At 52.8% G+C, this 14,594-nt stretch overlaps 2 protein-coding genes across 2 annotated transcripts in view; both read right to left on the bottom strand.

The window, feature by feature from the left end:
- Positions 1-168: 168 nt before the first annotated feature.
- Positions 169-6,477, bottom strand: GUCA1A (guanylate cyclase activator 1A). The gene is made up of 4 exons (XM_024766384.1): positions 6,057-6,477; positions 1,210-1,359; positions 745-838; positions 169-428 (listed from the first exon to the last, which is right to left on the bottom strand). The coding sequence occupies exons 1-4, from the start codon at positions 6,255-6,257 to the stop codon at positions 256-258; spliced, it is 618 nt and encodes a 205-aa protein (XP_024622152.1). The 5' UTR covers positions 6,258-6,477; the 3' UTR covers positions 169-255.
- Positions 6,478-13,748: 7,271 nt separating this feature from the next.
- The window catches only part of CIMIP3 (ciliary microtubule inner protein 3), a 6,874-nt gene continuing 6,028 nt past the window's right edge, over positions 13,749-14,594 (bottom strand). Inside the window, exon 2 of the mRNA XM_024766298.1 lies at positions 13,749-14,266. Within this exon, the coding sequence (XP_024622066.1) occupies positions 13,937-14,266 (330 nt within the window). The 3' untranslated portion in view covers positions 13,749-13,936. The remainder of the gene's footprint in view (positions 14,267-14,594) is intronic.

Below are 14,594 nucleotides of genomic sequence, written 5' to 3'. Positions count from 1 at the left end.
AGGAGCCTGAGGAATGTTGAAGGCTTCCCCCAGCAGGGAGCGGTCACCACCAGCGGAGTCGCACAGAGGGTTCAGGAACCCTCCTTCCCTGTCCCCTGCTCTGAATCCCCACCCCTGCCCCTCTGCTGCCACCATGTGCCCCAAGCAGGTGAGCTGGGCCTCTGAGTTCAGAAGACTCCATCTAGTATTAAAACAACGAGACACCAGGCACCACCACACATCCGTCCCCAATACAGAAACAGCAGGGCGGTGGGCTTAGCCAGCTGCTTCCGCTGCCTCACTTTCCCTGCCACCAGCTCCCTCCTCATCCTGCTCTCCATTCTGGAGCCTGCGCACAATGCGGGTAAGGTCCAGGCTTCGGGTTAGCGTGTCCAAGAGCATCTTGTCCTTCTGGACGCCCTCCATGAACTCCTCCAGGGAGAGTTCCCCTGGGGTAGAGAGAAAGGGCATCATGGGCAGGAGGTGTTCACATCTGCTCTCCGGGGCCCAGAGCTGCAGTCTTGTAAGGGGGACAGAACCAAGGCTGGAGGAAGTGGCTGTGAATGGGGCTGGCCAAGGAGCCAGAGACCAAAGTCTGGTGCAGACATCCCCAAAAGCCAGCTCTGTGGCCGGGGCGGAGGCAGGCAGAGGAGGTGGCCAGCAGCGGCCCTTTTGTGCCTCCGTCTCCCCTTCTGCCCTCTCCCCTGGGGACCCTGGTGACACCCCCAGTGACCCCTCCCCTGGGGACCCCCAGCGCGGCCTCACCATCCCCATTGACGTCAATCTTGGAGAACACTGTATCGGTGAACTCCTCTGCAGTCATGGTCGAGTCGCTGCAGGGGTTAATGGTTCGGATGGCCTGGGAGGCAAGAAGAAGTGAGATGACCCGTCCTAATTAGTCTCAGCGGTAGGAGACGGGCAGAGCAGAGTGAGCACATCAGGTTCCCAACAGCGTGTGTGTGTGTAAGGTGAGTACAGATCAAGGTGCCTGAGGCCTCAGGCAGAGCTGGGACTGTGCTTCGACATATCTTGGTACAGATGAGGAAACTGAAGCCCAGAGAGCAGAGGAAACCTGGCCCGGGTCACGCAGCTGGTGAAGGCCGAGCCACCCGGGGGGAGTCAGTCCCAATCCTGTCCCCTTCCTAGCACGCTGTTCCGCCATCTTGAGACCCAGCCCCAGGCTCTCAGCTCTGGCTCCGCCCCTGCCCGGCCCTCTGCACCTGGAGTTACCCGGATGATGGTGAGAAGCTCGTCGCGGTCGATGCATCCGTTGCCGTCCACGTCGTAGAGCTTGAAGTACCAGCGCAGCTTCTGTTCCACCTTCCCCTTGAGGACAAGACTCAGCGCCGCCACGTACTCCATGAAGTCGATGTAGCCGTCCTGTGTGAGGGGCACGGCCGCCTGAGCCCCCTCTGCCTGGGCCCCGCCCTCGGAGCACCCGGGGCCCCAGGATACGCTGAGCCCAGGCCCGGACCCGCGCCCCGCCCCCTTGGCGCCCACCGGCTTACGCCCTCCTGGACGCCCGTTATAGCTCACCCTACCTGCCGCAGGATGGTTTATCAAATTTGATAAGCCAGTCCCCCCTAGAGTATGAATGGCTTATGCTATCCCTTCACAGGCTGCTTCCCTGTGATCCTCAAACTTCAGCCTTCCAGTTTGGGGGGTGGGGTGTAAGAGTGTGTAGGTGGGAGCAGAGACAAGGACTCCCCAGGGATGGGGGCGTGGTTTGGATGAGCTCTAACGAACCGAGATAAGGGGTACAGGTAGATGGGGAGGCACCGAGCGCCTTTCTCATTCTTCCCTTTATTCTTTGAAACTTACCGAGCACCTACTACGTGCTGTGATAGGCTGAGGATTCAGAACTCCGTAAGATAGAACCCTGTCCCGACGGGAGCGCAATGTTGAGGACGCAGGTTTGAATCCTGGCCTCACCCTCTCAGATATGTGGGATCTGGGACAAAGGATTCAATATGTTCCTGGCCCTCGATTTCCTCATCTGTGATAGTTATAACAGCTGCCACCTGCATGGGGTTGTTGTGGGCTTAAATGGGCGCATGTGTGTAAGGCATTCAACACTGCCTGGCACATAGTAATCACTCAGTAAACGTTAGCTATTGTTATTACCACTATACCATTACTGTTATTATTATTACTATTATTATTATCAAGAGATCATTGTGCCATCATGATGTATATTCAGTGACAGCACATCTGGACAGGACATTATGGACTCACAGAATAGGGGAGCACCCAGGCAAGGGCAGCAGGGAGGCTTCCTGGGGGAGGCGCTGCCCTCATTGAGTCTTGGAGGGATTGGCCAAGGGGGAAGGTGGTGTAAGACATTCCTGCGGGATATTTCCCCAGGACCCTCCAAATGTTCAGCAGCTGGCCCTCTGCCTGGCCCTGCCAGCCCTACCAATAGGGTCAGAGAAGCAGGGAGCACAGGCCTGCTTCTGCCCACCTCCCCCAAGCCAAGTGAAGCTGGGAGAGGGAAGCCTTGTCATGCAGAGAGGCTGAGTACTGTAAGGAAGGGAGCACTGGAGTCAGAGCACATGACTTGGAGTCCAGTCCCTGTTCCTCCACTTACTCACAACCATGACTCTGGAACCAGGAAGTTACTGAGAGGCAGATTTGGGATCGGTATCAAGAACTCTTAGGCAGGGTTGCCCGTGGTGGAATGAGCCTCGTGCAGTAATGACCTCCCTGTCACTGAAAGTGTGCAAGCAGAGGCTGGGGTAATGTTATTAGGGATGTGGCAGAGGTTGGGTATGAAGGCCTCTGAGATCTCCCGATTGTGTGCTGCCCTTTGGCCTTAGGTGAGACCTTAACCACCTGAGCCCCGTGGTAGGCATCACACTCATAGTGAACACCTGCGTAGTGCTTCCCCGTGTTTAAGGGCTTTCCCTTATGCCTTAGCTCAATCAGTCCTTGCCCAGCCCTCCTTCCAGGATCGTTGTCAGGATGAGCCAGGCGCCCCTGCAGCTACGCTCAGAGAAGCAAGAAGACTGCTATTGAAGTTTCCTCTGGGCAAGGGGACACAGGGTGAGGGTACTTTTGCTTTTCATTTTTTATCTTTCTATATTGTTGGAAACTTTTACAATGAGCTGTAAGTTTTTGGTAATTAAAATCGTTTTTAATTTTGGAATTTTTTGTAATTTAAAAAAAAAATGGCTAAAAAGGGGCAATGGAAAGGTATGTGCCCTGGTGCCAGAAAGACCTAAACCATGTCTTAGGAGAGGTGTGACCTTGGACAAGTCCCGTAGCCTCTGCAAGTCTCATTTCCTCAGCTCTGAGATGGGAATGACAGTATGCGCTTTTCAAGATTGTGGTCTGGGTTAGATTCAGTAATAAGACTACAGCGATACTTTTTTTTCATGCTTCATATGATGTTTTACTCACTTTACTCATTTAATCTCGCAACCACCCCTGGGTATTTTTGTCTGCATTTTCAGATGAAAAGCTAAAGTTGAAAGAGGTTAGGCCACACACTAGTGAATGACAAAGCCTTTCCTAGAAACTGAAGTCTCCTAAATGCCACCCAGCGCTCAGATGCAGGTATGGAAGACTTACATTGATATGTCTGCACCTGTGTGATTGCCGGGTACAGCCAAGCCCAGGCAAAACTTTGAAGTAAACGAAGCATATGGCGGTTACCCAGGTCACACTCCCCACTCACAGCTATACCCCCAAACCCTGCGCACCCAGTGCAGTACCCTAGGATACAGCTCTCTTCTAATTCAGGGGCTGGCAAACTTTCTCTATAAAGGGCCAAATAGCACATATTTCAGTTTTGACTGTCAGTAAAATAATGGGTGTGGTGTGTTATAATAAAAATTCATTTACAAAAATAGACCCATGGGCTATTGTTTGCACTGCCCTGTTTAACTTCTCTCTGTATCAAAACTTCCCAGTGCTGTGTCCCATCTCATAACTAACCTGCCCTACTGCTTTATGCTGGCGACAGTGGTTGGAAGCAATGTTGCCTGAAGTGTGATTTATCCCATTGCTGTGTACAAGGCACTTTAGATGTTACAAAGATGCTCTTCAGTTTAACAATTAGCAGGTATGTATTTAAATTAGTGTATGTTATATAACTATTTCATAAAATTCATAATTTCTCATATAGTCATTCACTCAAATAAAAGTATTGATTGAGCACCTACTGTGTTCCAGGCACTGTTCTAGGTGCAAAGGCTACAGCAATGAACAGGAAAGACAGAAATCCCTGCCTTCATGGAGCTCACATTCCAGCAGGAGAAATTGACAATAAACATAACAACTAAATGTTATTCAGTATCATGTATTAGAAGATGAGACATGCTCTGGGGGAAAAGGGGAGGACTAGGAAATGCTACGGTGGGGGCTAGTCCTAGTTAAATGAGGTTGAAACCAGGAGATCAGGGCAGGTGTCAGTGGGAAGGAGACATTTGAACAAGTCTTGCAGCAGGGGAAGGTGTGAGCCAAGCAGAATTCTGGAGGAAGCGAGTCCTAGGCAGCACCCAGGCCCGAAGGTGGGGATGTGTGTGGAATTGAGGAGGTCAGGTTTGGGACAGTATAGGTGGTGCTTACATGTGACAAGAGATGGCATATGAATGACTCAGGTTAGGCAAATACAGGGTTGATGGGTTGCCCCTCCCTGGTATCATACATGTAATCTTAGGGGGTCCTTCTGAAGGTTTCCTTAACAGACAAGAAGCTGAGCTATTTCCGTGCATTTGGGTACAAGGTGCTGAGGCTCAACCGTGGACTCTGCCCCCTCCTTTTCGGGAAAGATCACTTCTTCTGGAGCATCTTGGGGGACCAGCCTGATGATGCCAACCCTCTGGGTCTCCATACCTTGGGCTCCAGTACTCTGACCCTGCATCCCTTTCAGGAAAGCCCTTGGGCACCATGGTGCTGCCCTTGAGGCTGGGACTCAAAGCCCATAATCTGCTTTGGCCCCTTGATCCTAAACATTAGTGAGTTTTAAATAGCCTCTGAACCCCGGCTTTCCCTAGGAGCCCTGCCTACAATGATGTTGGGACCCTATGGGCGGTGAGTGGAGCCGGGAAAGCTCTGGGCGACCTCTCCCTGGTGTGCAGTTGGACATATGGCAGCATCACATCCTCACCTTCAAGGGAACACCAGCCGGGGTGGGGACCAGCAGGGGTGGGGAGATGGGTGTGTAGATTTACGTTCTTCTACCACTACATCTTGACTGAATTGCTCCAGATAAATAGAAGGTTTGCTATGAAACACCAAGGAACACCTTAACTAATGCTCCCGACCTCCATGACAGATACAGATGAATAAGCTGAGGCGGAGAGGGGGGGAAATGGGCTCCAGGCCACCCAGCTGATGAAAACTGGGGGCCCAAACTCACAGTGCCCCTCTATCTCATCAGGAAGTCCTTAGCCAGTGCACCCAGGTGATTCCTCGGGGAGACATATAATCTGACAGCTGCGCAGACCTTTAATCCCTCTTGGGATGAACTGAGGTCACCAGGTGTTTGGGAGTTGGAGTAGCCTGGGTTCCCCAGTGACCAGGCAACCCTGACTGTCCCCAGTTCTAGTGTCCACAGGCCATCATGGGATGGGTGACCCAAGTAACATGGGCCTGCCCATCCCAGACCAGCCGGGCTGAAGCTCATCACCCTGCTCTCTGCTCTCCACCCTTCCTCCTCCTGCATCCCGTGAGCATCTAACGGCCTGTGCAGAAGCACCACGTACAGTGCCAAGCACTTAGTAGGTGCTCAATGACTGTCTTGTAAGTGTTCATATTTGTGCTGGAATAAACTGTGCATGTGGAAGAGGCAGAGGAAGCCAATGGGTTTGGCCTCTGGGCGCACTGATCGGGGGCCTCTGTCTTCCCCTGGAGAGTGAGGGCAGGGACGATGGCTGATTCCTTTCTGAACCCCTAGTGCCTGATGCATAGTAGGCGCTCAATGAACGTTAGAAAACTGGAATCCCTGATGGCGACACTCGACCTCCCAGATAAATGAAGTCACTCCTCCAGCCATTCTCACACCTTCTTCTCCCCACCCCCATGCTGGCTGGGGGGGCGTCCCTCCAGCACTCCCCACCCAGACCCCTGCTCACTTTGTTGAAGTCAAAGGTCTCAAACATCTGCTCCACGTACTGGCTGGCCCACGGGCTCAGGTTCTTGAGGCCGAAGAACTGGCGGAACTCGTAGAAGGTGAGCTGGCCGGAGGGGCACTCGGTCATGAACTTCTTGTACCACTGGTGGCACTCGGTGCTGCTCAGCTCCTCCACCGACTTACCGTCTATAATGTTCCCCATCGCTCAGGCCCACGGGAGGCTGATGCCCCCGACGGACTGGTTCTTTTTTCCCTGCTGCTCCTCGCACCCGGGCCTCGCACCTGGGCTTCCTAACACTGGGCCCTCCTCTCCCACAGGCCTGAGTCCCGCAGATCTGAGCGAGGGAGGGCCTGGTGAATCAAAAAGTGCAGGGAAATGATAGGAGGAAACGAGCAGAAGGGAGAAGGTAATGGGGGCTGTGCAAACCTACACCCAAATCCAGGGGCTGCTGGAGAACTCGCGTTAAAAGTCCCCACTAAATCCTGGCAGCCAATGGAGACCTACTCCCTGGGAAGAGGAGTGAAAATAGAACAAAGCTTAGAGGAGCAGAGGCCCAGGATTACAGCCCTGAGCTGGAGGTGAGAGGATTTTCTTACCCAGTATGCAATCCCCTTATCCCTTCTTACCAGGACAGAGTGGGTGGCCAGCCAGCAGCTGTTCTGATCCTGTCACTTCCTCTGCCTTCTCCTCCTATTTTGAATGGGTCCTCAATGTTTCTGGTTCCTGCCCTCAGACACAGCATTGAGGTACCTATGAGAAAGAGCTGGTTTTTCTTCCAGAGCTGGGCCAAATTCGGGCCCTTGGTAGGGCTGCTGTGTATAGTTAGCCAGGCTGTGCACGGCTTGGCTGTCACAACCGAGGGGTTCAAGTCACACCACGGATGGCTAACATATGAGAGTGTCTGGGTGATGCAGAGTTTGTGGGCTTCCAAGATGAGTCCTAAGTAGCCAAAGGGAACCCCCTCCTACATAAGACTGCACAAATACCCATAGCCACACACACACACACACACACACACACACACACACACACACACACACACACAGGGATCCTGTTCTGACCACACTCTCATATTCCTGGAGGTTGCATCTTTCCCATCCTGGGACGCTTGAATGCAGCCCTCCATCTGACCCTAAACCTGATACCATCACCACCCAGGGGCATGGGGATAGGGGACATTGAGTGTGTGCCTAACGGCCTGGGTGTGTGTGTGTGTGTGTGTGTGTGTGTGTGAGTGCGAGTGCAGGCACACAGTTGCACTAGAAAGCTCCCAGGCCAAGCCTAGGGTTCCATCTATGCAGCAATATCTTTCTCTGACCCCTAGTGGGATGCTCTCCAGCCATAGCATTTAAAGCTTGTTCTTTTCTGGAGCCAACATTTAAGTGCACTTAAGCTAGATGCCACTGGGAAAGCTCAGAGCCAACACTCGCTCTGTCCTGACCCTTCCCTGTTTCCCTCCCTCCTCTGCTATGTGGAACACCCCATCTTTATTTAAATAAAAAGCAAATTAGAACCCTCAGAGGCAGTTTGGGGATGGAGGCACCAGGAAGATGGCGGTTTTTATGCAATTTTGTGAGAAGTGTGTCAGGCTCTTGGTCTTAGGAGCATTTCCTGAGAATTGGACAGAAGGAGGACCAGGGCCTGGAGAAGCTCAGCTCAGAGAGATGGCCCAGCTCTGTAGAGGAAGGCCAGTCACAGCCTTCCAGCCATTAGGGCTCAGTCCTCTGTATCCATAGCTGTGACCACTGGCTGGGCAGAGGGAGGAGCCCAGAGTGATGGGGTCAGTGTGCCTAGATACTCCTCAGCCCCAGAAGCTCTTCCTCAAGTGGACACCCCCTTCCAACAGCTCAGGGCACAGAGGAACCACTGGAAGCAGAACCCTGGACACCTGGAGAGGGATCTCCCTCTTTGACCAAGGTGCTCCAGATGGAATGAGACAAAGTTCCCTGAGAACTAGAGGAGCCTGGGAGGGCTGCTTCTCTGGCCCTGTCTTATGTGGCATCTGCCAGGTATAACTGGAGGTGCGGGTGGGGGCTATGTGCTCTGGGCAGGGTCCGCCTTCTCAGACCTGGTCTTCCCCCAGGAGCAGTTCTCTTCCTTTCTATCATAGAAACCACTAGGTGGCCTCCTTTCCAGTTTTATAACTCTTTTTGCCCATTATCCTGAGAAAGTTCATCCAAAGGGCCCAGAGCTAAGAATGCTCCTTAGAAGACCAGAGAGAGGGAGAAAGACTGAGGCAAGAGTGACATTAATACTGTTGTCCCTGTCACTTGTGTACATGATACCTGTGATGAGAAGGAAACCACCAAAACGTTAACAGGCTCATCTCTGAGTCATGGGATCACCAGAGATTTTTTTTAAAGATTTCTTTTTATTTATTTGTTTATTTAGTCTGCTCTGGGTCTTAGTTGCAGCACACAGAATTTTCCTTGCGGCATGCGGGATCTAGTTCCCCTGACAAGGGATTGAACCTGGGCCCCCTGCATTGGGAGCGTGGAGTCTTACCCACTGGACCACCAGGGAAGTCTCACCAGTGACTTTTTTTAATAACCACCAAAACGTTAACAGGCTCATCTCTGAGTCATGGGATCACCAGAGATTTTTTTTAAAGATTTCTTTTTATTTATTTGTTTATTTAGTCTGCTCTGGGTCTTAGTTGCAGCACACAGAATTTTCCTTGCGGCAGCGGGATCTAGTTCCCCTGACAAGGGATTGAACCTGGGCCCCCCTGCATTGGGAGCGTGGAGTCTTACCCACCAGGGAAGTCTCACCAGTGACTTTTTTTTTAATTAATTAATTATTTATTTATTGGCTGTGTTGGTTCTTCCTTGCTGCCTGTGGGCTTTTCTCTAGTTGCAGCAAGCAGGGGCTAACTCTTCGTTGCGGTTCACGGGTGGTTCACGGGCTTCTCACCGCGGTGGCCTCTCCCGTTGCAGAGCACGGACTCTAGGCGCACAGGCCTCAGTAGTTGCAGCACATGGGCTCAGTAGTTGTGGCTCAGGGGCTTGTTGCTCCGTGGCATGTGGGATCTTCCCGGACCAGGGCTCGAACCTGTGTCCCCTGCACTGGCAGGCGGATTCTTAACCACTGCGCCACCAAGGAAGCCCTCACCAGTGATTTTTTTAATCTTTGCTTTTAAAAAAAAATCTGTATTCTAAAAAATTGTTTATTATGAACATATGTTGCTCACATAACCAGAGGATAGTTATTTTTGAAAAAAGAATCAAATGGGACTGTTTTACTTCTACCTAAAGTGATCAATTTTTGGTGCATTGCGGGGGGAGGGGAGGGCTTGGATCTGCCTACTTTGATCAAGTTTTCCAGAACATGTTTTTTTTTGGGGGGGGGGTTGGCTTGGGGGCGGGCGGGCTTCTCCACTGAACTTGCTTGGGGCCCAGGCTGGAATCTGTGTCATTGAAGAGTCCTCTCAGGCCCAGGGTTTGAAATGCAGAGGTCAAGGAGGAGATGGCAGCTCATCTTTCCATCTCTCCCTATTTACATCCTCCTCATTCTTTATGTGTGAGCACAAAAGCCAGCTCCTCTGTGAAGCCTTCTGAATCTCTGCAGAATTCGTCTTTCCTGCCTCAGCACACTAACGTCTTGCTTACGTGTTATATTAGTTTTCTGTGTCACATAACAAACTACCACAAAGTCAGCAGCTTCAAAATATGTACATTTATTACCTCATAGTTTCTGAGGACCAGGAGTCCAAGCTGGCTCCATGGGGTCCTCTGTCCAGGATCTCACAAGGCTGGAATCAAGGTGTTGTCTGGGCTATGTTTTCATCTGAAGGCTTGACTGGGGAAGAATCCACTTCCACCTCGTTCAGGTTGTTGGTGGAATTCATTCCCTGTGGCTCTAGGACTGAGGGCCCTGGCTTCCTGCTAGATATTGTCTGGAGCGCACTCTCGGGTCCTAGAGGCTGCCTAAAGTTTCTAGAAGCTGCCCACATTTCCTTGTTACATGGGCTCCTCAACACAGATGCTTATTTTGTCAAGCCAGCGAGGGGAATCTCCCTCTAATCTGCTAAAATGGAATTTTATATGATGGAGCCTAATCAAGGGAGTGACACCCATCAGCTTTGCCACATTCTGTAGAGTAGAAGCAAGTCACAGAGGGAGGGGATTGTACAAAGGCAGGACCAACAGGAGGTGGAGACCATTGGACGTCACCTTAGGGTCTATGACAGTCACACTTCTACGATAACATAGACACAACACTCATTTCTTTCTGGAATTATAAGCAGCTGTTTATTGCCAGCCTGCCCTCAGGAATCCAGCAAGTTCCCCGGGTAGAGACTACTGTCTTACTCATTTCTCAAAACCTCCCAGCACCTAGTACCACGGATTCCACATGGTTGTGTGCTGGTTATTCGGTTTGCCCCTCCCCACTCCTTCTCCACATTTCTGGATCTGCGCTGAGCCCCAGGAGGCTGACTCCCATGGACTGGATCACCTGGGCTCCCCAGCCCTCTGGCTTCAGTCTGGATTCATCCATTGAGAAGTACTGGAAGGAGACTGGAGGATGGAAAGAGACAGAAGCTGGTGTCTGTTCTCCTCCCTCCCTGCTGGGTCACAGTTTGGGCCCCAGTTGTCTTTGACCTTCAGCTACAGTCCCTGCCAGAACGTCTCCAAGCTCCTGTGACTAAACCCCCTCCCTCTACCCCTCAGGCTTAGGGGTAAGAAGGGCCTCCCTCTGTTGCCACCCTCTGGGCATACCACCAGTCCCGTAACTGTGCCCGCTTCTCTGCGAATAGTCCCCTCATTAAACTCTCCCCAGTTACCTTTTTGAGATAACATTTGACTGACAGGGGCTTGAGCTCAATAAAACATTACTGAATGAATGAATGAATGTATGCATGATAAAAGAAAGGATTAAAGAGAGCTAACGTAGGATGGAGCTGTTAGGTGTAAGACAGGATGCTAAGCTCGATGAATAAGCTCATGACAGCCCTGTGGGGTGGGTGTTGTTATTTCCACGGGAGACGAGAGAAATTAGAGGCAGAAAAATCACATTCTGAGGTTCACAAACATTTTAAGTGGTGGTACCAAAGTTTTTCCTCCTCCTCATCTTGCTTTTAGCCTAAGTTTTTAAATCTCTGGGGAAAGCCTGAACGGAGCTAGAGGACCCTGTAAGCCCCTCAGTCCAGCACCTTCCCCTGTGGCCTCTCTGTCTGAGCAATCCCATCAACAGGGAGCTCACTCCCGTTGGTTGTGGGGCGCCATTCCGGACTCCAGCCCAGGATGGGGATGGAATCCCACGGCTTCCCAACCCCAGAGCTCGGTGGCTTTAGCAGTCCTGCTCTCCATCCTTCCCCCAAAGACATGCAGGATTGGGATCCACAGCGAGGCATCCAGGAAGAGGTGAATACACAAGAGGGGCACAGGGGGGCGGAGCGGACAGCTCATGCGGTGGCCCCGTGAGAGAAGTCTGTGGCCTCCCCTGGCTGCCCTGTCCGCAGGACTCCTTCCCGGGACAGATGCCATACCAGAGTCAGAGGATCCACCGGGCTGAATGATGCCAAGGAGAGGAGGCAGGTGGGGCAGGGGCACAGAGGCAGAAGCCGTGCCCAGAAGGGATGGGAGGGGTGGCAAGCCCCTCCAAGGCTGCCCGTCTGCCCACTAGCCACCTCCACAGAAACACAACAGAGCCCTGAGCACAGGTTCTTGGCCTCCTGGGACTATCCCGCCCAGACCGACCTGGGACCTGGGCCGGCTTCTCTGAAGGTTCCCGGGAAGCGTCCATGGAGGCTGCTCTACCAAAGTGAACCTCAAGGCGGCGACCTTCTCCAGGAGAGAGGAGGAGGCGTCAGCTGGGGGAGTGAAGATGCTGGCCCCGCCCCCGCCCAGCGAGGCTGTCGGGTCTGGGAGGGCAGAGGTGATTCTTGTTCATCTTTGTAACTCAAGGACGCAGCCCGCACTAGGTGTTCACCCAGTGTCTGTTGGATGATTGATAGGAGGTATAACTTTTGGTTGTATGTAGACTGAAAACTTGCATGTTATCTCTGCCTCTTTTCAAAAGCGCCCTGAAATGGCAATACATTTCTAAAAGCTATCAAAAGAAATCCACAGAGACCAAGAAAAAGAAGACAGTAGATGAGAGGTTCTAATAAAATTTTGGACAAGAGAAGGCAGATGGACAAGTGGTGTCCTACCAGAGTGCGCAAAGGTGAAAGCCGAGTGCTGTCCAGGAGCAGGAGGGCGTGGAGGCTGGCACAGACACAAAGTCTATTTCTGCCGCAGGGCTCCGCGGGCTCCGCGAGGTGGGCGCAGAAGGCGCCCTGGGGGCTGGGGTGCAGGACAGGTGCGGCGGAAATAGGAGGACGGTGGGAAGCTTGTGTCAGGAGCGACTGGCTTCCCGGATGCCCTCCTCAAGGCAGCGGAACTGACATCTCCGGGCATCTATCTCCTGACCCTGGTGGAAGATTATTCTGGAGTTTTGAACTGGAGAGGCCCTAGCCTCTATGTCCAGCTCAGGAAGAGAGAAGAGCCGCTCTGGAAACCGGGACGTTAAGGGAAAGTCTGCTTATGAAAAGTGAGACCCCCCCCGCCCCCCGCAAGCTCCTTCTCACACTGGTTACTTGAATGACAACCAGGCAGGAGAGACTTGGTACAGATGTCGAATGGCCTGCTTCCAGCCTAGGATCACCAGGCATTGGAGGAAAGCTTCTACCTTGAAAGACAGACTACCTCGAACACACAGAAGAAACTGGATTCTTCGCTGTTAGGTGATATTTAGGAGGCCCTCTCGCCCTTTCTCTCCACTTACCATCTTCCTTTTAAGAAGGGTAACCAGGGAAGCCTGGCCGAGCACTGGCTGCTGGTCTGGGTCCTCAGCATCCTGTCCCTTCACCCCACACCAGCCCCAGCCTCTTGTGCTCTAGAAGGATGCCCCACTGAATACACCACGCTACCTAGAAGGAGATGTGAATCCTAGAAATGAAACCAGTTGGATTCACCCAGTGGTGAATTTAACCACTGGCTCTCTGGAAAAAAAGAAACCCCAGTTTATAGGTGTTTGCTGGTTTCCGTGGTGTAAATACTTTCACCACGGCTGATTTCAAGCTACCAGCAGGAAGTCACTGGTTGAGGAGTTGGGCGATGTCCACAGTCAGCTGTCACAGGCTGGTCTGAGCTGGTGCCAGCAGGCCATCGGATCCAGGCCTGCGTGGCAGTGACCAGAGCTCAGTCAGGCCATGAGTCAAGTGCCCTCTGGCTTCATCCCCCTTCTCCATGAACCATGGCCCATGAGCCTACCTCACCTCAGAGTCAGTTCTGCTGGACCAGAGGTGAGACTTGAGATGGGAAATCCATCCCTCGCCAACAAACTACAAGTCAGAAGAGGCGGTTTTATGTAAAACTAGGGCTGGAGAGGAGGCCCCCTGGAGACCGGGTTCGCTCCCTACAGGACTTCCCCATTCTCCAGTGGCTGCTCCAACCCCCTGTCATGGTCAGTTGATGTATCTCTTTCTTGTTGTTGGATGGCTTGCCAAGCCTGGGCCACGGGGAGGGCGTGGCCAGTATGGACTTTGCTTGGGACTCAGGCTCTGGAGGGGAGTTGGGGTTACTCTTGGGGTGAGGTGATGAGACTCAAGTCTTTCCAAGTCTTCAGGCACCTCTGGACATAACGTTGCTTATGACACCCCTGTGGCCTCAGTCTACCCACCCATGGCTACCCATTCAGATGCCAGGGAAAGGCAGGACAAACTTTAATTGCTGCTGAGAAGTGAGACCTCCTTTGCCATTGTTGACAGTGGGCAGGGCACAGCCGTCCTAGCCCAGGCACTTTCTGCTCCTCCAGGAGGGAGCAGCCCTTCCCCTCTGGGACCCGGGATCATGGGGGTGAGGGTGCAGGGTAGGGGGCCTCTGCCTGGCACAGGTCTACGAGCACCACAAGACCGGGTTGGCAGGAGGCACGTCGAAGCGCTTGCGGGTGTGGTCAGTGTCCCGGCGGTACGGGGAGCCGCAGGTAGGCTTCTGCAAGGTGTAGAAGGGGTTCAGGGTGTTGGAGTACTGGGAGGTGTAGAAATTGAGCCTGAACTTGTCCGGGTTCTGCCCCCTGGGGTCCACCACCACCGGCACATAGGCCATCGCCAGAGTCTGTTCACGGTCCTGCTTCCACGACCGGGACAGGGGACAGCGTGGAGTCTTCACCTTTTTGCCTGATGGCATCTTCGGCCCATGGCTGAGTACTGAGGGTTTCTGTGAGTTCTGGGAGGAAGGAAAGAAGGGGAGAGCTGGAGCATGGACACCGGGACTTTGACCGCGAGGGCCAGAGGCAGGAGGGAGGGGACAGGGGCACTGGTCAGAAGCCCACAGAGCTGCCCTGGAGCTCTGCTGGCCCTGGAGCCAGACACCTCCAGGTAGGGAAAGGCCTTCAAGGTCCACTGACCTGACCCTGCTTCTACAGACCTCAGTTTGCTTCTTAAAGACATAGCCCAGCTCAGAGGCTGGGAACCTGGGAGTTATTCCTCAAACCGCCCCCAGCCCCTGCCCCTTTCCCTTGCATCCAGTCTTTTTTTTTTTTTTTTTTTTTTCT

The sequence above is a fragment of the Neophocaena asiaeorientalis genome, unplaced genomic scaffold (assembly GCF_003031525.2).
Source record: "Neophocaena asiaeorientalis asiaeorientalis breed wild unplaced genomic scaffold, Neophocaena_asiaeorientalis_V1.1 scaffold46, whole genome shotgun sequence".
Taxonomy (NCBI): Eukaryota; Metazoa; Chordata; class Mammalia; order Artiodactyla; family Phocoenidae; genus Neophocaena; species Neophocaena asiaeorientalis.
This window is presented reverse-complemented; position numbering and strand designations above follow the sequence as displayed.